The sequence below is a fragment of the Seriola dumerili genome, unplaced genomic scaffold, assembly GCF_002260705.1.
Source record: "Seriola dumerili isolate Sdu_G_001 unplaced genomic scaffold, Sdu_1.0 BDQW01000290.1, whole genome shotgun sequence".
Classification (NCBI taxonomy): domain Eukaryota; kingdom Metazoa; phylum Chordata; class Actinopteri; order Carangiformes; family Carangidae; genus Seriola; species Seriola dumerili.
In genome coordinates, this window is record NW_019174545.1 from 2,067,822 (window position 1) to 2,091,923 (window position 24,102).

At 40.4% G+C, this 24,102-nt stretch overlaps 1 protein-coding gene across 1 annotated transcript in view; it reads left to right on the forward strand.

The window, feature by feature from the left end:
* fem1c (fem-1 homolog C) overlaps positions 1–14,523 on the forward strand; it is a 16,279-nt gene extending 1,756 nt beyond the window's left edge. Inside the window, exons 2-6 of the mRNA XM_022757679.1 lie at positions 10,109–10,278; positions 10,404–10,592; positions 10,998–11,509; positions 12,050–12,226; positions 12,488–14,523. Coding sequence (XP_022613400.1) covers positions 10,109–10,278; positions 10,404–10,592; positions 10,998–11,509; positions 12,050–12,226; positions 12,488–12,752 — 1,313 coding nt within the window. The 3' untranslated portion in view covers positions 12,753–14,523. The remainder of the gene's footprint in view (positions 1–10,108; positions 10,279–10,403; positions 10,593–10,997; positions 11,510–12,049; positions 12,227–12,487) is intronic.
* The last annotated feature ends 9,579 nt before the right edge of the window (positions 14,524–24,102 follow it).

The window sequence follows — 24,102 nt, forward strand, 5'->3', positions numbered from 1 at the left end:
GTCGGGAAGGCTGGAGGGTAGGAGGGGAGATGAACGCCAATGTCGTGTCACGTTCTTAATCACGTTACATATAAATTAGTCGCACTCCGCGGTGAACGTTTTGAGGTGAGTAGCTAATGCTGACTGAGACAAAATAAATGAATTAAGATATGGTTAATGTTTGATTTACTTTAACTTGTATGACACATCCAATGCGCACCATAACATACGAAATACACTAGCTATAACGAAAATGTGCCAAATCCCAAGTGCTCTTTGTCTCTTAAAATAGAAAGAGTAGCGAGCTAGCTACGTTAGGCTTCTAAGTAACACTTCTGGCGCTCATTATCTAATGTCCGGGTTTCTTGTCAAACCATTTTTTGTCTTTTAACCACCCTGGTCTTCATTTCAGATTGTCATGTCTGCCTGCGTGTTTATTTCGGCAGGTCGGGCTCACGTTTTTACTCTTGGAAGTGTTGGCTCTCAGTCTTTAAGATGTCGGAGTCCTCGGGTGCTATGCTGCAGTGCTTGTGGCCAGCTGCTCTGTGGGTTGGGTTGCTGGCTCCGATGCTAACTTTCGAGCTGCCAGACACGCCAAGCAGTGGTTTTCTACGAGGACATCATCCATCGGCACTAAGGGCACACTGGAGTTTCAGGGTGCGTGGTGCTTTTTTTAGCCTGTAGTGAATCGTCAAAGTGGTCATTTTCAAAGTGTTGAATTGAGTCCAAGCTTTGTCTTGGTTTAAACAATATCAGCCTTCAAAAGATTAACACCCGAATGCTTAGAAATAGCTATATATCCTTTACCACACCACACCGAGGTTTGGTTACGTTTTTTCCTACTGATTATATTATGAGATGTAACTGCATTATAAGTGCATGGGTACATATTATTACTACTACTATAACCTACAATGCTTAAGGCTCAATGTATAAACGGCTGGTTGGTAAAATTTCTCTCTATGGGCAACATAATCTAAATCTGAACTGCTGGCCGGACTAAGTAAGTTGTAGTTTATATTTTATCATAACCTAAACTATATGATTTAACAAATATTGTTCCATATAAATGCTGTGAGCGTGCAGTTGCAGTGCAAAGTGCTGTTTTTATTGAGTTCGATTGTTTCTGTAAAGAATAACTGCTTCGCATAGGCCTGCCAGTGTTCTTACAGCACAGTTTACAGTTTCCCCCAGTTTTTTTATTTTCTGTAATGAGCTGATGGTGCCAAACAAATAATTTTTCAAGGCAATATTAAAAACCTGGTGAACCATTAGAGCTTTCTCATTAGATTTTGCCTAATTGAATCTAGATACTAGGCAGACAGCCAGGCCGCTGTGGTTGTCTTTCCCCTATCAGCTGAATGAGATTCATTATTAATTTTATTGTTTATCGTTCTTCATCAAGATTGCATTGTGACATCATTATATTCATATATTTATCACAGTTTTCATGATTAATTGTATGTAGCAAAAAATCTATCACAGTTTGGTGAATGACATACTCAAGACCATGATTCTGTGATGATATGATCCAATTTTGACATTTTAGCATTTCAGCACCTTTGGATGTAGTAGTCAGACACCAGGTTGTCCATATTGTTCCCCCTCTTGATTGGTCTGTTACTGCTTTGACAGAGTGTATAATTGTAAAAATTAGTGTCATTGTGTCACTTGAATAAATGGTTTCTTTCTATTATGGTTTCCCAGGTCGTGACCGGTGGCCATTATGATGTGGACTGTCGTTTGGAGACCCAGATGGAAATCACTCAATACAAGGAGATGAAGAAGCAATATGACAGCTTTACCTTCACAGCATCAAGAATGGCACCTACAAGTTCTGCTTCAGTATGATTCTCCACTTTCAGCACAAGACGGTTTATTTTGGAGCTTCCAGGCGTGATGATCCTTCCCTCTTCCCCAATGAAGAACAGAGTCACTGCTCTCACACGTCCAGGTAGTTTGTGTGTAGCATGCATTCTATATGTGGTTTGCATGTTTGTGTTTGAGGGAGGAAATATGTAACACTTATGTAATACTGACAGAAGCGCCTAATTTTGTTTTATTTTACTTAACGGGAGAAACTACAGGGCTCGATTTGCAGGCAGGACAACTCATATCTTTGGCATTCCGTGTTCTGTTTCATGTTGTTTTGTTGACCCTTGCTTAGCTCCGCGCAACTTTGACGGCTTAAATAATTAGAGCACTTGAGTTTCCCACACTTAAATTTACATTGCTAGTTGCTATACAATGTCTGGAGATTTTTAACATGGGAGTGTCTTTTGCTCCCCATGTGCCCTCTAATTTATTGAATCAAAGTGATTCTTTAAAACTGTCTTATTGTTAGTATCGTCATAATTATAGTCATAATTTCTAGCCACAGTCTAAATATTTTACATTGGTCTTGTACTTCCTTTTTTTTTTATATTTATTTTTTATTATTTTTATTTACCATTTCCGATGAATCAGCTGTGTGTCCATTCCATGAGGCCCTGAAATCCTGCATCGACTACACGACACATTTCCCGCTGCCTGATGCTCAGGGACGCAGTCTGGGCAGAGGACCTCAAAACAACGCGTGTGCGTTCTGGTCCATTGGGAGAAGCCTGTATCCTTCTGGTGTCAGCATTAGCCAAGTGGTCCTGCTGAGGAAGCTTTTTTCTCGACAATGAAAACTCACTACAACAGTGATCGGATCACTAACACGTCTCTGAGCTCTAGAATCTGATTCATATCGCTTTCTTATTATTTATGGCTTGTGGTATGAGAGCTTGTTTAGAACAGCAAGTGCAAAAGATCTGAAATTCGATCATATTCAAACTGCCCCACGTCATACAATCTGACAGGTCATCCCCATTCAGGCACTTGCTGTTCTTATAAATTTAATCAACTCGAGTCTTGGGAAAAAGGTTGTGGTGTATAAAATGTTTTTGGGGGGGTTAAAGAAAAAACCTGAAGAAAGGCCTTGATGTGGTTGCTTGGAACTATCTGTGTTTGAGGCTTGCAAGCACTGGTAATAGTTAAGCAAACGCCTATGTACTTTTGAAATATTTGAAATAATTATCTAAATGTGTTCTTATTTTAATTGTGTCCTCGGGCCCATCATCGCGCATACCTCTCTCCAAGATCTGATGCATTTTTCTGGCCCCAATTGGGTTGCACTGAATAACCAAGGGAGTGGAAGTGCTGCTAAAGCTGTAAATGTAACTCATAATGAAGCATGGTATCCGATTTTCTTTCCTTATCTGCAGAGCCCATTGTCACAAAAAAAACAACTGGCAAGGTAAAGATGGATTTGGTTATGAAACAACATCTGCTTTTTTTTCTTTGTAATTAACTGTCAATGGTATTTTAGTGGGAAAGACTAGTTGTATTGTGGGTTGCTTTTATCAGCTGTCATTTAGGATGAGTTATTCAGGGAGTATTTGGTAGCAGAGAGGAAGTCATCCTTTAATTTAACATTAGTTGAAGCAGTTGAAACAAAAAGCTTGCATTTATTGCGTTGATGACTGATGTCTTCCTTTATTGACTGCAGTTTTCAAAAAAAAATTTTTACACAAAGGTAACGTTAATGCTTTCAGGTTTTGACGCACACCTAGGTGAATTATCGCTGAAATGGTAACAATTACAGGTAGGTGACTAAGTTTGTGTGGGGGAGGACCCTAATATTATTCTTGTGTTTGAAATGACACATTTTGTGGTGTGCACCAACTTATATATAAAACCTTGTCTTTCACTGTCCGCCTGCTATCTAGTGCTGCCTTTGCTTTTAAAGTGCAACAAACTTTATTTATCTTGTTTGCTGATATGTTCCTTTGGCTTTTATACAGGCACTTGTTGTAAAAATTCATGTTGGTTTTTTGCGGAAAATATAAATAATTCTAGTAACTTTGAAGTTGTAGTCTGTAATTTGAAAAAATTACCATTCCCCTGACCAGCTACTACATTTCAACAGAAAACAGGAAAAAGATTTAGACATAAGTAAATGTAATGTCTTATCTGCAATGACTGGCTCTTACTTTTTAAACTATTATTTGTCAATTTATCATATGCTGATTCAATTAGCAGTCTTAAAGAAAAATTGGAACAATGCACATTTTTAAAGGATTTTCATTAAACAATTTAAGCCTGCAGGGAAGCCTTACAATTCTGATCTCACTATTCTTGATTTAGCTCTTTACCACAGGAATGGTCTGAAACAGGTGAGTTTAATGAAGCCATGTACTAAAGTTCACTCTTTTAGTATTTTTACAGTATCTAACACATCAATCGAATGTGAATGACACCGTCACTGGGAAGAGACAAGAAAGCACTACTGTTGTGATGTGCGAATTTTCTTACACCTAAATCCACTGAAAAGATTACCAAAAATGTAACACTTTTTGTCTTTAGTAGTTAACTCTGTTATCTGTGTTAACATGGCAGAAGTACTGATTCCAGAGATCTGTGGTTAACTGATTAAAACAATAAACACCATTTATTATCTTATTTCACGTCAACTATTTTCAGTTTTGTGTTGTCATTTATTGTTTCTGTGTTTGCTTTGCTCCCTTGTTATGCTTTCTCCTGTTTATATGTTCAGTTTTCTTGTAGGTGGTGCAGTGTTGGCTTTCCCGTAGGTTTGTACTTTTTTTGTTGGGGGGAGTCATTTTTGGACACAAATTCAGCTTTGGAGGCATTCTGGAACTTTACAAGGAGTGCATTGAATAAACCTTCTGTTAAAATGTTGCGCGTATGCATTTTATTTAAATCCATTATTAATAAACACTAGTTTTTCATTGAGTAAATGAGAATTACTGGATGAATCGTTTGGTCATGCTTTTCATCCTTTTACCTGTAGGGAGTGGATATAAATCAAGGCCATAACAGAGGTCATCTTTGTAGCTTATACATTACGTCACAATATCTTCAACCCGAAGATACAGAGGCAACATTCTAAGCTTTTGTTTGACATTAGTCCTCTTTCATGGTAAGGTAATTTTTCCAATAAAGAAAGTCCCAGGCGCTGTGAGGGGGACCCTCTATGTGATTTTGTTGTTCTTTAATTGGCTACGTATACAGTCTACCAGCTCTGTGATTTGTCTTTCATACGTCAATCATTAGCTGTAGTCGAGAAAAAAAGATGCGTTTGCGCTTGCGATTTGACAAGAAACTGAGTCGTGATCATCCGGTCCGAGGCCGTGGTGTGGATAGCCGCTCCCTTTTTACCTTCCTTCGCCAGAGATTTTGTCGTTGCCAGCTCGCTGATGTGGCTACGATGGGACGATCTGTTATTCGGCTGTTTTTTCGGGGGCGGGGTGTAACGTCTGTCGTTTGTTCTCGCGTGTGTGGTAAAAGGAAAACCGCCTGGATATCGCGATATCCGCACAAGAACGAGAGACCGAACGTCGTTTTCCAGCGCTAAGCTAAGCGGCAGCAGACGGCGTAAACGGGTGGGGGTGGATTTCTACGTTTCGGCCTCGGGAAAGCGAATATAAATAACGTCTCAAGGAGCTATGTTGTGGAGACAAATGGACAAGCGCAGGGTAGCAAGATGTAATGGTAGGAGAGCTTCTTGGGAGGGAAGAAATGTCAGTGAATGAGTATTGGTTGAACAGTTCAATAGAGGTGGTTAAGTTGTAGCTAAGCGGAGCAGTCGGTTTAGGCTGAATTGATGCAAGGAGTTGACTAGCCCCCTTGCTAGCTCGGCGCACAAATGTCTTACTGGGACGCAAGGGTCGCTCAAACGCCCGAGTTATTCATAAGTTAAGTAACTGGTATGCCAGTAAATGGAGTTAAATAAATGGTGATGCTAGTTTTGAAAGCTAAGTCAAGAAAAGACGCGAATTGCCAGTGGGCTCCTAACGCAAAACGCTAACCGTTAGCTTAGAAAGTCGGAGCTTGTAAACAAAGGGTCCGAGGCTCCATCTGTCCACAGCAACGTTTACAGCTCGAGTTATCGCTCACTCATGTCCACGGACATCGTTGCCTTTTTATTTATCAGGGAAAACGAATTCTTAGAAATGGATCTAAAGACGGCAGTATTTAACGCAGCCAGGGACGGTAAGCCCGGCTTCTCTCAGAAACTGTTGGAGAACAAAGATGGACCGAGGTGACCAAGTTGATGGCAAAAGACAAATGGGGCCACGCCGCTCCTGATGGCGCTCCGTTACGGCCACCTGGACTTGTAGAGTATCTGCTGGAGTGCTGTAGCGCTCCTGTTGAGTCGGTGGGTCGGTGAACTTTGACGGAGAGACCATCGAGGGAGCGCCCCCTCTCTGGGCCGCCTCACGGCAGGCGGGGTCACCTGAAGGTGGTCCAGTCCCTGTTGGGCCACGGTGCTTCTGTCAACACGCACAACGCCTGACCAACTCAACACCCTTGAGGCGGCCTGCTTTGACGGCCACCTGGACATTGTGAAATACCTGGTGCGAGCACAAAGGCTGACCTGGAGGTGGCCAACAGACATGCCACACGTGTTCTTATGATTCCTGCTACAGTACGGGACACAAGGAGATAGCGCAGTTACCTGCTGGAGAAAGGTGGCAGATGTTAACAGGAAAAGTGTAAAAGGTGAGTCGGTAACACACTCAGCTACACAATCAGCTGCAACCAAATAACACCCAGTGTCGTCCTTTATCCACATGATCTCTGACCAGGAGATAAGATAAACTGTATTTGTTGTAGTTGTACTTTTCAGCGTTTAACATGATTAGAATTCCCTATCCACAGTAACTCAGCAGTGTTGAGAGAGAAATGATAGATGGATAGATCATAAAGGTTTTTTTTATAGATCTCATAGTAAGTCTTTTTTTTTTGGGGGGGGGGGGGGGGGGGGGGGAATCAAAGAATAAATGAGGATTATATTGTAAACACCTAAATACCCTCTGATGCCCTCATACATCAGAAATGATTATATATACATATATAGAAATCTAAATGCACACTTGGCTTTAACCAAATGATAATTCAACCCTTTGCATATTTCCACCTGAGATGACTCAACAGAAGAACGTGAACTTCTGGTTTCGCAATGGAAAGCTATGAAGATGACTATGTCAGCCTGGACACGTCTGTGGGTGTGTCTGAAAGATGACATCCCCCCCCCCACCATGAAGCAGTGTCCATCTGTTTTGTTTAGGGTATTGTCTACTATGATGTGACTGACCACAGAATAGCTCTGATGCGTATCAAAGTGATATCTTGCGATTTAATAGTTTTCTGTATCAATTAGTTGACCACTGTAGATGGAACATTTGTATGTTTCATGTTTGTTACAGTGGATTTAAAAAAAAAAAAAAAGGCCACTTTTCATGGCTCAGTGTGTTCCAGTTTATCATGCTGTGAAAATATAGCTATATATGTGGCTTTTGTGTTAATCCTCATGCGGGACTCTGTCAACAACATGCAAGTATGCATTTGTATTGGGTTTGGACACATTTACATGCTCACCTCCTGCACTTCCATTGGTCAGGGCTGTGCTGTTGTAGCTCATCCTTGTCTCACTTGATGAACCCACCTTTGGCAGAATTCATTCATCAACATCCACAATAAAGTCCAGATACCTGGTTTTCTTGACCAGTAGAGGAGCAGGAGACAGGTGCTCTCTTGTGCACAAACCAATGCTTGTGCCTGCAATCAATCTTGACGGCATCTCATGTGATGATTTTAGAGGGAAAGCTCTTTCCAGCCCTTTTTTTTCTTTCTTTTTTTAATATTGCTTTTCTCATAACAGCTGAACCAACAGGAAGGACAAGGTGTGTAATATTAGACATGAAGTGGCAAATTTCCAGAAACAATGGACATTGTTTTGATGGAGGAAGGCAAACAAGTCTGGACCCCACAATCACAGCTGAGTGAACATCTTAAAAAAGCTGGGGCCAGCTGTCTGCCTCCCTAGATGAACCAACACTTGTCACTTTATTAAATTCCTTCAGTACAACACCTATTTTTGAGGTGCCCTCCTCTCTTGAGCTTAAAGTAGCCTAAATTCTGTATTCTGTTTTGGAGGCCCATAATGAGTATTCAGAGTAATCCCTGGGAAGGATTTTTAAATTCCTGGATTATCGTTTTTAGTTCTTAGTGGAGGTATCATCCAGATAAACAAAAGTAAACACATTTCTTACACCTCATAAAACCCTTACAGCCCCCCCCCCCCCCCCCCCCCCCCCCCCAAAAAAAAAAAAAAACCCACCATGGGACAGTATATTCCTTTTGAAGCAAATGGTATTTAATATTTGAAAAATATTAAAACCTGGACTGTGTAATCACAATCACATCACATCATCAATTTGAAAGCATTTAGCTGTCCAGAGCCATAACATCAATGGCAAGATGGGTTAACATTACAGAAAAAAATGTTTGTCTTTAATTAACTAGTGGAAAAGCTGCAGCACTACTGCCCCCAGAAATTTCTGCCCCAACAGTTGGCTTGGATGATAAAAAGGAATCTGACCGGTGTTAGTTTTGGCAGAAATCGAAGAGTATAAATAATGGTTAATCCCTGACTAACCCTGTTTGGTCTTGTCTGCTTGAATATGGATTAGCCTCCGTGTACAGTGAGTGGTCAGGTTAGAAGCAAGCGAAGGCGAAGCAGCATTACACAAAAGCGTTGCATTAAAAAGATCGACAGGTAAAGGAGGACAGTGTTTTTGTTGATAATTAACCCTGGCTTCCAAGGACTGAGGGCCAAGCTTGTCTTGCCTATCCTTGTCATGCAAACCTTTCTTTCAAGTTGGTCAAAGTATTTTATCTGTAGACGTTTGTATTCATTTTACAAATGATACAACACACTTTACAATTCCACATGTTCATCAGCTATTTGTTGTTACACTACATACTTAAGTGTAACTCACAGTGCTTTGTCTGGATGCACAGTCTTGTTGCTTTAACACTGAAAATATATCAGTGGGAAACATGTATACACACTGTGAAAGGAACCCTGTTACACAAATCTAGCATTTGGGGTTATATTTAGAAGTGCTGTATTTAAATTAAAAAAAAAAAAAAAAAAAAACTACCCATATTCAGACAGTTTCAGTTCTTAGTAAACATGGTAATAGTGAATTTGGGCTCACTGAAAAAATATCCCTTCAGTCTTTCCACTCAGACAAGGATTGCATTCATCATCAGCACAGAGTGGAAGTATGAACCTGAAATTGGCATTTTATGCGTTCTCAGTCAGGAATTATCAGAACATGAATACATGTTTCAACTCAAAATGCACTCCTTTTTATATTTTGATAGCTGCTAAAAAATACTACATTGTCTTAAATCAACGTGGCACCTGGCAAGGTTTCATAAGTGAAGCCATGCCTGGTTTCACCTATGTGACACACCCATCAAGGGAAAATCAAACGAGTCACGGACTGTGTGGGGAGGAAACAGATTTTTCAATTTAGAAATGATTGTCAATCTTTTTTTGCACTACATGGCCCCTTTTTTGCAGGAGCTGAGCTGGAAAGCTTCTCCTCACCAGGCTTACTCAAGAAGATATGCTAGAGCTAAAGACGGCCTGACCTGTGATTTCTGTATGAATGAGAGTGGTGTTGGGAATTACAAGGCCACACTGTGACCATGATGCATCTCACCTGAAAGGCTAAAGATTGGGTGGAAATGAGCGCAACAGACAAGTGGCTCAGTGGCAGCATCCACAATAATCCTGGTATCAGCTGATCTATATTTTGAATATGTTCAGAGTGAAAGAGCAGTATGCAGGGTAAATAGTTGCACTTGCAGCTTTCGTGTTACTCTGTCTACAGCTATATTTAAAACCAGTTAAAAAAACTTGGGTTATTTTTTTGAAACTCTGCACATCAGCCAGTACATCTTTAAAAAAAACAACAAACAACTTACTCTGGAAGCATAGATATACAAATGTCAATTAAATTTCTCTTTCTTTTCTTTACATGTTCTCTGTTTGTTTATGCTGGTTACACAAAGGTTGTCAAAAATTGTCAAGAATCAACTTGTTAACAAAGTAAATTTTTTATCAAATTATATTAAAGAAAGATTGTACAAATACACTTTCCTTGATTATATACGTACAACCCCTGCTAAGCATCTGGGTGGTGACACTGTCCCTGTGTTTTCATGAAATGTAATTGACAATCTGTACCCTTGGTGATAAGATGTGTGTTCTCTCTGTTCACAGGCAACACAGCACTTCATGACTGTGCAGAGTCAGGAAGTCTAGAGATCATGCGAATGTTGCTTCAGTATGGAGCTTCCATGGAGCAGGATGGCTACGGCATGACACCCCTTCTTTCTGCCAGCGTCACAGGCCACACTAACATAGTAGACTACCTGACAACGCACCAGCAGGTCAGGCTTACTGTCACTTACAAATGAGTTTGTCTCCGTAGATGCATGTCAGCTATGGCTATGTTGTTTAGAATCTATAGAATATTTAACTTGGAAAATTGAAAATTACGTTCTTTCCTCTGCAGACAAGCCACATGGAACGCATCGATGCCCTTGAGCTCTTGGGAGCCACGTTTGTGGACAAGAAGAGAGATCTGCTTGGAGCTTTAAAATACTGGAAGAGAGCCATGGACCTCAGGTACACGGACAGTAACAACATTGTCCATAAACCGGAACCCAAGCAGCTGATCATGGCATACGACTATGCCAGGGAGGTGAGTTTGTCTTTTCATCTAGCACCATCCTGAAGTGGTTCCATACTGCATTTTAATGCTCTTGAAATAGGTTTTATTATTGCTGAGTTAGTCAGATTTTGGTGAAGAAAGTACAGACTTTAGCAAGGTGACTGCATTTAAATTCACTGTGCGATAAACCTTGAAAGTTGCACTCTTTAGTATTGGAGAGACAGGCTGCAAAATTGTGCATTTGCTGTGATGGGATAGAACAAAGAAAACTGGGCGTTTAAGGCCCTGCTTACTTTGCAAAAATGGTTTTCAGGCACTAACAAAACAGAAAAAAACTTACTGCAGCAGTCTCAATTCATATGTATGTTTTGTTGGCTTGACTTCATTGCATGTGCATGGGAAATTTCAAACGTCTCCTTTAAATCTTGTTCCAAGGTAACAAATGGAGAAGAGCTGGATGGGCTGATATCTGACCCAGATGAGATGCGCATGCAGGCTTTGCTCATCCGTGAGAGAATCCTCGGCCCACAACATCCAGACACATCTTACTACATCCGTTACCGAGGTGCTGTTTATGCTGACTCTGGGAACTTTGAGCGCTGCATCAATCTGTGGAAGTATGCACTCGACATGCAACAGAGCAACCTGGACCCCCTCAGCCCTATGACGGCCTCTAGCCTGCTGTCGTTTGCTGAGCTTTTCTCCTTCATGCTACAAGATAGGGCCAAGGGGCTCCTGGGGACATCGGTGTCATTTGAGGACTTGATGGGGATCCTGTCCAAGAGCGTATTGGAGATTGAGCGGGCGGTCAAACAAAATGGACCGATGCCTCCTGACCCTGCCCAGCTCAGCAAGGCCCTGTCAATCATCCTGCACCTCATTTGCCTTTTAGAGAAGGTGCCATGTACTGCAGAGCAGGACCACTTCAAGAAGGAAACCATCTATAGGTGTGTTACTGTGTAAAGTACTTATATTGGCAACAATTTGTCTTTAGTGAGAAAAATGTATTGAACATGACCTCCAGTAATATTTAAATGTTCATGAAGACCATCTATCTATGAAAGTGTGCATGTGTGCAGTACAAGGTATGGAAGTTGTGATGATGGAGAAAATGTATTGTGACAGTGATTTTTGAGTTTTTGAAAATAGTCTTGTCATCCCCTACCTGGTTTTGGCTTTGGAAATGTGAATTTGTACAAGCTGGGGGCTCACATTTACAGTCCTCTCAAAAAAAAAAAAGAGGGTGTCAGTTGAACTAAACAATTTCATGTCTACCACAGGCTTTTTGTGAATTTGTCAATGAATCATGTACATAAAGATGACTGTCTCATATAATCTGTGTCATAGTTAAACCAAACATGAAGTCGTCACTGTCAGTCAGCAAATTGTCTCATATTCGCGCAATGCTGTTACCATGATGTTTGTGGTTCATTGTCACCTTGTTGCTATTTCGTGACTAATAAGTTGACATCGTTCCACATCCTCAGATTCCTGAAGCTCCAGCCGTGTGGCAAGAACGGCTACAGTCCACTACACCTGGCAGTCGACCGCAACACCACCTGTGTGGGTCGCTATCCCGTCTGCAAGTTCCCCTCCCTCATAGTCGCTTCCATTCTTCTTGAGTGTGGAGCAGATGTTAACTGCCGAGATGAAGATGACAACAGGTCTGTTGATATTTTTTCATGCTGTTCATGTTTCACCTGCTCTGTTCCATTCACTTTTTGGGTTTTTTAGTTTTTACTTGCATTTATCATAAATGATAATAGTAGAAAGTAGTTGAAGAATCATTGTATTTCTGCTGGCTGTATACTGAGAAGGGAAATGAAAAGGAAGGATGCATGCTATAATGAAAATGTCAGACCAGACCTGTCTATAATGACATATGCTGTGTACTCTAAGCATCTATTATCAATCCCCCCCTCCAGCCCCCTCCACATAGCTGCAACCAATGGTCACCCTGACATCATGAACCTGCTGATTTCCTGCGGGACTCACTTTGACAGCACCAACGCCTTCCAACAAACGGCCTGCGACCTCCTGGACGAGAAGGAGCTGGCCAGGAATGTCATCCAGCCCATAAACCACACAACGCTGCAGTGCCTAGCCGCCAGGGCTATCGTCAAGCACGGCCTCGACTACCGGGGAAACATCCCTGAGAAACTAGAGGCCTTTGTCTTGCTCCACAGATAATGATCGTGAAGTAGTAGAGGGGAATGGATGGATGAAAAGAGAAGGGGTTGTGATTACATTGAGTGGACTGGACAGACTGGAGAAGCATTATGATTCAACACCTGACCCACGAGGTGTTTGAGGAGTTGAAAGACAAAATTTTGTGGGTTAGGTTTGCAAATTTAAACTATTTGGAGAGTATGAACTTGATGAGTCTTGTGCACAAAAATGTCCTTATTCAACCAGGATGTTCTGAAAAATGATTGGAGTAAATGGAGGAATGAATGAACATTTTCTTCCTCTGTTTGCTATTTCACGGAGCCAGAGCTCTGACTGGTCCCAGCCCGATCTCTGGGGATGCATTTGGAGTGGTTTGCAACATGGACAAACACAGTTGTATTTGTGGATGAACTGAGAAAAGGGTTTACGTATTTTTGCTTTAGAAAACATGGATTTTTTTTTTTTTTTGCATATTCCACGATGCTATTTATTGAATGAAACTTGAGAGATTTTTCTCCATGCTGGCTCCAACCCAGCCTCAACTTTGCCTGTTTCTCTCCTCTCAAAGCAAGGATTGAGGCGTTTCTACATATGCTGGGACTTCAGGTTTTTTTTTTTTGGTTTTTTTTAGTTTGTCCCATCACTGTTGCCAACAGTCATGGACCCTTCCTCAGTCATCATTGGGTTAATTTTTTTTGTACTTTTACAATACATTTAGTTATTGTCATGCAAATCTGGAAATCTGCCAAGTGCTGTGGATTCTAGACTCATTTGTCGTTCCCACTTCAGTGTATAACAAAGCTTTATGAGAAGGGTTAAATGTGTGTAAACACCATAAGTGCTTTATTCTTCCTATGCACAGGCTAGGCTGTTGGAAAGAGAGACTGTTGTATTCTGTGCCGGCACTTGTCTGTGCAATATCTCTCATGAATTTTTGTGTTTACCTCATTGCTGCCGTTTCCTTCAGTATCCCCGTCCTTCACTCAAAGAAGGAGGGGGGTACAAAACCATTGAACTGATTGTTGCAAGGGTGAATGAATTGGATTGTGTATGTCTGTATGTGTGAAAGAGTGATTGTGAGTGCCACATGATATGTCTCTTGTATGCAGAGTGTTTTTGAGCTTACACAAATTTTTGAGGACAGGAGGTTTGGTGAAGTGGCACTCATGGAGATTCCATAATGCACATGACTGCCACTAGAAACCACGCGGCCAAACTGTCTACAACCGCTGGAGTGTGCAGGCTTGTACACAGAAGTGACCTCTTAACGTTCATACATGGCCGACCTTTAAATGCCATTGTTGTTTTAATAATCTTGATCAAAAAGAAAAGTCTGGGTAGGTTACCAACATTGGCCCACTGTGCATGTGCAGCAGCAGCATATCGACCAACCAATCACTGCAGTAAACCTTTCATGACAACTCCTAGACACCAAACTAGACTAGAGCTTGGATAGTTCTGCTCATTTGTACAACGGTCGTCCAATTGTATGAGAACTTAAGACACAAATGAGTGGGAGGACATGTTTAGTAAAGCTTTGTGAATTATCTTGTTTGCACATTAGCTTTAGATGTGTGGGTTGAAAAAAAGGGCTTTTCATAATTCATAGGATTTCATATTGCAGTCTATTTAACCTGACAGTTGAAAACCAGACATAGAAAATGTATGAGGACTCCCAGGGCAACTTGATTTGAATCTGCACTTTACTACAGCGGAGTTTAAGATTTGATATGGCATTAATCAAGTTCATGTCTTAATAACCAGTTTGACAATAAACCCATGTTGCACTTGTTGTCTTGTCCAAAAGTCTTTTTTTTTTTCCCTTTTTCCATCTTTTTGTGAAGCTTTGCTGATGGAAATTTTGTGTAAGGTCCTTTGGCAGCACGTGGGTGTCTACATTTCAGTTTTAATTGGACCATTTCCACATGGTCTAAACGATGTATCCTTCCCACCAGGAAAATGGCATTTCATAGAGAAAAGGCTGCTTTCAATCTTGACTAAAATTAATACAAAGGTATCCAAAAATGAGATTAACGTTAACTTTCAACCAGTTGGTTTTGCCGATTCCCTGAGGTCCATGCTCCTGCTGCTTTTACTGCAGAGTCACTGAGCGGTGGACACATTCCAGATACTTGAACTGGGAGCGGGTGCACTGAGGACCTCTCTGGACTGGAATGTCTCCAGAGAAACCTTTGACATTGCAAGAGGGCTCACTAATGTTGAGCATCCAGTCGCTTCCGAGAACTGTCCCAAATTAAAACCTGCTGATTTATGGCTTGTTTGTTCAATACTTGTTGCTTGAAGCAATAAAAGCAAACAGTGGCTGAGTGGGGTCTCTGCAGAGAGCTTGGACTGTTTTTGACTTGAGAGATGGATTGGCATTATTTACCCATTCAGTCATAGGAAATAACCAGATATGTTTGCTTTTGGCTGTATTGCAAGAAAGAACAGATCCCAGCAATGTGGTTGAACACAGAAAATACATGACCCGTTTCCATTTGGTACATTAACTGATACATAATCAATATGTTCTTGTCAAATCTGGTGTCGCACACAGTAAAGATAAAATGGTTCATGGATAAGGCTAGTAATATTCCACAATTTTCTCATTGTCAACAAATCCCATGAAAAGCCAACAATTAATTGAACCTACAAACAAATATTGCCTAAGGTGCCTAAAGCCGCTAAAGCAGCGGCTCATTCCTCTGTGCCATAGACCTCCATTGTTGTCCAAAAACCTTTAAACCGCATCCAGCCACACTGAGCGAATCACACATAAACCTAATACTGCATCAAATGTCTATCAATGAAATGTACTCTTTACTCCTGTAAAAGTAACCATGGCTAAAAACACAAGACACACAGTCTTGATTACACATTTATTACACTATATAAAAGTGACAATGGAAATAAGTCTTGATCATAAACAAATTCAAGTGCAAAGATGACTTAGGTTCTTTACTCCCACTTCCTCTCTCACAGTGAGGCTCTCGCCACCTGTTTCGTCCGGTCGAACAGTGGCAGCAGTCAGTCCCAGAATGTCACACCTATCCTGAATGTTCTCTGATGAGTCACTGCCAGGATCACCAGCAAAATGGAGAGTGGGAATTTCTCCATGAGTCACGATCACTGTAGGTATATGTGTGTGTGCACTGGTCAGCTGAGGCAGGACTGAGCAGGTTTGGGTAGATGTTTTTCAGCATTTACAAGTGTCACAACAGCACAATCCACAGTCCATTTTGAGATCTTAAAATAAGGAGTCTGTTAGCTCTGGGACATTTTCTCAAACCAGCACTCTAACAAGAATCTACAACATGCAGCCATGTGAAACCGTACTGTACTCTGTTGCTCTTACACAACAGAAACAGGACTAAAAGTGGTCTCGGATCTGGAACAGGAGTTAATCTGACCTGAGAAAACTAGGTGGAAAGAGATAAACAACAACAAGTTGATGTGGTTTACTGGCAGGGCCACTCTGAGGAGTGTCATTGAACTGTGCTATTTTGCTTTATCATAACTCCACCACACCCTGTGCTAAAAATAGCTCAGATATTATGAAGTCAAAGAGGACACATGGTTATTTATTTTTACCTAGCGTGAGGACTGACTTACAACTGGGAACTATATCGGTTAGAAAATCAATCTGACTTCAGCCACATTTCTATAACTTCTTTCTTTCCAGCCTCTTATTTCTGTTGTCTTAGTGTAAGCTCGGTTAACCTAGATCTCATCAGGCAGGAATGTTAACATCTCTCATTGAAGGTAGTTTAGTATATAGTATAGGTGTTTCTGGGTCTCACTACCTGGAACAAGTCGAGACTTGTCACAGAACAGTGTAAAAAATGTGTTCATGTGGCACAGCCCCACTTAAACTGGCACTTAGGTTAACAGTGCCATCCTCTCTGTGTCATACTAGATGTTGACAGAACGAGGGAGAGATTAAAAGGAGTGCAGAGAGGGAAAGGAGAACTGGTGAAATGAGCTCTGTGCCACATGAGGAAGGTGTGTGTTTGTAGGAAGACTGTGTGCATAAAAGCCAGATTTTCTTGAAAAATCCTTTGTCAGCCCAGCAGGGAGAGGGTGTAGTGAGTCAGAGGGTTGCCCATGAAGTCCAAACTATGAAGTTGGTGAGAATCCACTTTGCTGAAGTCTTTGAGCAAAATACAGACTCCCTACCAACTCCCATTAGATAGACAGGATATCTTGGACATCATACTGAGGCCAGAAGTGCAAACACAGAAATACATGCTTTAATAAACCCTAATGTTCTGTATGGGATCCTTTTAAACAGCCTAGAAACATACTTAAAGGATAGGTTTACAGTTTTTGAAGCCTGTCTCAAAACAACACTGACATGTTGATATGTACATTAAAAAAGGTACGTAGTCATGATAGCTGTTGATCATGTCCATACTGACCATGAAGAGATCCTCTCTTATAGCAATTTCTGTGTAAGTGATGGGGGACAAAATCCACAGCCCTCGTTCTGTATAACACAAGGCTTCAACAACCTGAGTCATCAGATCTAGTGGATGTCTTCAAGTTCTTCATTTCAGTATTAAATTTCCTCTTTCTATTTCTATCTGCCTGCTGTAGCTGTCTGTGAAAGCACAAAGGGATAATTTCATAATAAAAATGTTGTAACTTTGGAAGATACCCGCTTGATGTATATGGATCCCCCATCTCTTACATTGAAATCACTTGAGGATGCAGTGTTTTTGATGTATTGTTTTTAGATATACTTTTAAAGAATGTGATCATTTAAGATGTATTTTCATTTATCACATTAATACAATATTAAACTTTTCCTATTTTCATGAGAATTTGTTATAAATACGGTTTTAAGCTGATGATGTGTTTCAGACCACTACAGAAAATAGCATGATGTTTCTCAGAGACTCCAGCAACAGTGGATTTGATTTGCATTGACAGTATCTTTAATGCAGCACCACCATCCCCAAACCAAACATAAGAAAAGTCACTGTGTAGGATAACATATAGAGCATTCCTTTTGTCTGTGAATACTTAAGGAATATATATTTGTTAGATCATATGAAATATTTATTTATTTGGTGCAATAACAATGCTTGTTTGTGTGTACAAGGTCAGTTTGTGGCACTTTGTTGAGCTACCACTTTGCTACTTCTCTACATACTGGGTTTTTATGAGGTCAGAAAATAGAAAAAACAAAATATTTAAAAGAAAAAATGGTTATGTACATAAACAATGAGCAACTAAAGTTAACAAAACATGAGGGTGTGTGAGTGAACGCCTTAAAGGAGCTATTTGTAAGCTTTGCTATTGCTATATAGCTAACATTAGCTTTAATAGCTGTTTACTCACAAGTCTTGCCAAGAGCTTCAGCCAGTGTTGCGTTTACAAGACAAGAGATTATAATACGCAGCAGCAGCACTACTTCAGGACAGACTGGACGCTACAGTGATAGGGTATCAGAGAAGCAATGAGACAGTCCAATGGAGCCGGGGCTAGCTGGTTAGCATGCTAGCTTCAGTACCTACAAGAAAAGAAGTGTTAGAAATAGAAGCAAAACAAGAGGTTGCTTTCAACTGCTGGACACAGCTCTTGGTGAGTAAAGAAATTAAGTTTGATGTTGAAGTCACATTTGTTCTAGACTGGTAAGTAAGCAACAGTTAATGCTAACCATGGCTATATAGCTATGGCAAAACTTACATATAGCTCCTTTAAACCTGAGTCTCTAAACAATATATGAAAACATATCTGACACAGCCTCCACCCACTGTACACAAGGCTTCATGTTATGGCTTATTTTCGTGGCCTTTTGGCAGTGCTGTTAGCTCAGCCTACTTCTGTCCTGTCTATATTTAGGGCTGAATAATGCCCTGTTGGAAAGCTGCCCTACATTAAACAAGCTCCTCCGTCTCTGAATACCTGCAGGTGAACTCGCCTCCGTCACCAGACACCTCTCCTTTCCCCATGCCTCTGTCTGTCTCCATGTGCCACTCAATCCGTTTCACTTGACTTCAGTGAGCTTTTACTAACATGACAGACAAGTAGAATAATGCAGAGGCACATTCCCAATAGCACAGTAACAAATGATGAATAAGAAAATTAGGCCTATTGTCTCCATTAATGTTGTATTACTTTGTCTATTTCCTGTCTCTACCTTTATCTGTCTGTCATTGTCTGCATCTGTCACTCTGCCACCTCCTCACTTTCTCATCTTTTCTCCTTTTCTCTGTCTTCCTCTGTCTCTGTCCTTGGTCACCACGGAAGCAGGAGAAACTGCTGTCTGCTCTAAACATTCAGATTTTTTGCTTCTCTTTATGGATGAATTAATTAGCTCACAACTCAACAGATTGTTAACGCCCATCTTCACTTTTACAATGAGCAACAAACCAAAACAAGATGAATTTTTTAATGTGCCCTTTTACAAGAACACGATAGGGAAAATAAGAGATTTGATGAAAATATTTTTGAAAAATACAGTATATATGAAAATAAAGATATATTTGATCTTATATACAGTATATTTGCCCAGATACATGACCGAGGTACTTTCACCAATTTTCATTATGAATTTTCTTGTCAGAGAGTACAGTATGTCTTCCAGAACTGAAATTTTTAAAAGCATCAAGTGCTGCAAAATGTGGGGCCACAAACTTTATTCTTGATTTTGTTTTTTTATACAATCATTCAATTTCTCACACACTATCATTGACATTATTTGTCAATTAAATAAATGAATCCCCTTTGGATGTTAAATCTTTGATTGGAGAAACATGCTTAAATTAAAATTCATCACACAGTACAAATCCAGTGTAGTGTATTATCTGGGTCTAGCTTCTCCAGTGCAAGGATTTGCTGATTTTCTCAGTTTTATAAAATTGCAATTTCTGTTGGTTGGGCAAAACAATGAATCCCATATATCACAGAGCCTGTGATCCTCCTTATATCCTTAAAACCAGACATTTTGGCGCTGTTTGCTGTGGACTACTGTCCTATTTCAAACAAACCACTCTGCCACCTCACTTTGATTTGAAAGAAAACCCAGTTTGTCCAACACTCCAGAGTTCAAATACGTTTCTGCGAGTTCCTTGTGAATATGTGCTCCACTCATAGTCTGTGCTTTGTTTTGGATACTGCTTCAACCCTGGGACAGTAAACCTACATCAACATTGTCATTTTTAGTTTTAAATTGAGATAGATTTGTCCTCTGCACTGATGCGCCATAGTGCCGCTCTTTGTTTTCTTGTTTACTCTGACACTCTGACAGAGCATCGCTATGGATGAGAGAAGCACCTGCTGAATGTAAAATAAGAAGGTGGTGACTGAGAAAGTGGTGTTTGGAGAACGTGACCGATTACATAAGAGCCCCTGCGGCTAAAATAGATAGGCAGGGTATTAACATGGGGATCACTGTGGTCTGAATCTGATACTGGTCTGGACTGGACACCACAGTCTCTCAAGCTCTCTCTCTCTCTCTCTCTCTCTCTCTCTCTCTCTCTCTTTCTCTCTCTCTCTCTCACTCCCTCTCTGCCTCACAAGCACACACGCTCAAGCACACACATACTCTCACATACACACACAACAGATAACTCATCAGTTTTGTGTGTATGTATGTGTGTGTGTGCGTGCATGTGTGTGCGTGTGTGTGTGTGTGTGTGTGTGTGTGTGTGTGTGTGCGCACAAGAGAGAAAGAGGGATTGCTGCTCTCCAAGCACACTGGCACTAAGACTTTCCACTTAGAGTCAGCTGTCGAAACAACAGTCACAAAAATAGAGAGAGAATTAACTGGCATGGCAGTGATTATAACAACAAATACACAAATTCAACACACATATATGCAAACAACAACAACACACACACACACACACACACACACACACACACACACACACACACACACACACACACACACACACACACACACACAGTCAGATCCTCTTGACTGTGGATTTGACAGCCACTCAAGCTAATGACTTTATAGTATAGAATCAGGAGGAATACGATTCAGACACTAAAGGAATCATTTGAAGAAAGTTTATACAAGTTTATACAAAGTTTATACAACTTGCCCCTTTTTTAAAAAACATTTTTCATATTCTTTTCTTTCTTTTTTATCACTTTATTGTAGAGCTGACACAGACAGAAATTGTGGAGCAACAAAGATGGTTGGGATACTGGAATCAAACCAGGGTTGTTGCTGTCACATGGTATGCAGTTCAACCACCGGGTCACCAGGACACCCCCTTAAAGGTCTATCTTAAACTGTTTCCAGTAAAAGCACCATATATTGTTCTAGTGCACTTGAGTTTGCTCAGTTAATTTTACAGTAGTCCTGATTCACAAACAAAAACTTTGGCTTTTTGGGGCACTGTTCACGAAAGAGCCCATCACTCATAGTAAGAATCTGTTTAAGAAAATATGTTTTCAGGGTATTTAAAATGTTAAATGTAACAATACTATAACCTATGCTGAGACAATTTCTTGGAAACCAACAGACAAAGAGCTCAATCGTTAACACCTCTGCTGCCTCAGTGTGCCAGGATAGTTTTCATACTGATGAACGCAAATCAAGAGCACGTCACCACCTGTCTACTAAAGATACATCAGTCTGCTCAGGAGATAATAAATAAGGATGGATCTGTTTCTGTCTTGTTCTCATGCTCTGTAGCTACATGGGGCACTTAGGCTAACCGAGGCAGCTGATGCTAGTGGCAGTCAGGACACGAACATATACAGGAGTGGGCATCCCGTAACTTAAAGTGTCGCTTCAAGTCGGTGACAGTTGGCAGCAGCAACAGTGACCATTTTACATACAGATTAACCAGGAATTTGCCATCCAGAAACCAGGCACTGCTCATTTACAGTGTGTGAAACTCAATGCTTTTACTTTGATATTGAGAACCAAAGTTGATGGAAACCACAAACTATCTTTATCACCCATATCATGTCATGTCCATGACTTTACTGTACATCTACTGTACATCCTCACTCTCACACAAATACTAGTATCTATGGCTATGAAAGCTCAGGTTTTATGTAAACATGATGAGTCCTGGAAGAATCTGAATCTGGGGTGTTACTGACCCTTACTGAAAGTCCCATTTAAAGGGCGTTTTTGCCTCACTAATGCCTTGAGAATTTACATAAGGCCTGTATATCAGAGACATTTTCCTAAAAAACTGTGTAAACTGTGCTCTTAATCTGTCCCAAGAACTTCTGTCAAGATGCTGAAATAAGATTCAGTTTATATTGGTTTTGTGCACAGAGTCTTTGTGTCCCAGTCTTCAGTTGTTTGAATAGTGAGGTCTGCTCATTCTTTAACCTTCGTTTGCTTGTTGTTTTGTCATAACAAATGTAACATGAGTTTGGTTTGTGCATCATTTTGTAAATCATAATTTTGTTTGCATAAGTTATTTTACATAGACTGTCATTGCAATGAGATCACAAACTTCAGTAGTTTCTGTAGATGGGTTAAGACTGGTCAAGGTTGTGGAGATACGGCGACAAAGGACTTAAAATCGTTACAATTAAACTGCACATACAGGAAGCAGTTTTATTACGCTTTACTGCACATCACTGCTGTTTGGCAGGTTTGGTAAGAGGAATGAATCAGCAATTGTGATAAAATAAATATCAAAGTCTGCGCTAGTGTCTTATCATGATGACTTATCTTTAGCTGCACTAAAAGCTCACGTTGAAGTTTTTATCTCTGGTCAATAATACAATCTTGAGTTGCCAGAACAATGTCATCGTCCATATTTGTTCGTATTTGATATTTTCTTACTTTAATTAAGACGCTTTACTTTTCTTTCAAATGAAATGCATTCAGTTTTTGAGGAATATGTCTCATACTTGACCAGGATACAAATGCTTTCATTTTCTCTTGTTTAAAATGTGCCTTGTACACCAAACAATTCCTCTTGATCATTTTTAATGTTTCGCTGTGCCCACATTTGTTGCCAATGCCAAACCATCTGCCACAAAACAACACTGACTCATCAGGCCCGCCTGCGTTCTTCAGAGAATGCATGATTTCCACAAGGTGCCTCCTTCTCTATCTAATCACCATGTACTGTACCTTCATCAGTATTTCACTGTGGCTCTGCAGTGCTGAATCAAACACAGACCTGGGTATGTGGGCGCAAAGTGTTGCAGATAAAAGAGCAGTTACGGCCAGAACTGCAGCATTGCTACAAATGTGTGAATATATAATGCAGATTTTTGTCTAAGCTTATTGAAATTTCATAACTCATTAAACCAGGTTCTTCTCTTCTCTTCTCTTCTCTTCTCTTCTCTTCTCTTCTCTTCTCTTCTCTTCTCTTCTCTGTGCCTTGTCTAGTATTGTCTAGTATTGCCTGTGTATGTTATGCCTCCACACAGGTGTGTTTCCATCACTTCAGAGGACATTTCATAGACTTACATTCATCCTAACCCTAACCTTAGTGAGATAAGCAATAGCATTGTGTGTTGAGTCACACACAGTCTCTCTGTCTGTCCTGGCACCTATCAGCAGCTGATAATTTACACAAAGAGCAACGACAGTGTTTGCTCTGGTCCTGAGCTGACAGAGACAGATCCAATGTCCACAGGATAAACTAGATGCTCCAACCTGCTGGTGTCCATTACTCATGATCACACTGATACGGATGATACCTCACTTTAAACCTTTAAAGTGAGGTATCATCTGTATCTAATATTTGTTTCTCTCTCCCTCTCTCTTTTCTTAATTTAGCTCCCTGTGTTCTTTTTTCCATATATTTACCTATATGCAAACACAGATGGACACACATTGTGTCACAGTCTGTTTACAGGTCAGCATTATCACATATGTGAAGAAACTGTACAAGAGCTTTCTGGAGGTGTGGAGTTAGAAAGAAGTGAGGTTACCACACCTCTATAGGCCGCTCCTCATTTTTGTTTGAGGCAAGCAGCTCACATTGTGCATTGTGGGTTAAGTAGGTGCCAGTAGTATCTATCAGTCTATGTAAAGAGTATCCAATGTGGGTGTGAAAAAATGCTCCCAGTTATTAGATTCTGAGATTATTTAGGGTTAAAACAGAACTAATTTATTTATGTTAGAAAGAAAGGTTGCAAATCGTACTGTGCTGCACCTAATTTTTTTTTTTTTACCTATTGTTTTTTTGCTTAATTAACGTTACTGTCACTTCTTTATCATTTTTATTACCGCTAACTTATTTTTACACACATTTGTTACTTTGTTAATCAAAATGGTTATTTTGTAAATCTGTGCACAGTACTCAGTCATTGAGTCTTTATGTCTGCTTCCCTCCTGTTTGAAATGAAAAAAAGAAGAAAGAAAGTTCCAGTCAACACAAGGAATCAAGCTTGACCACAAATAGGACACAGTGTTAAATCTTCCGTC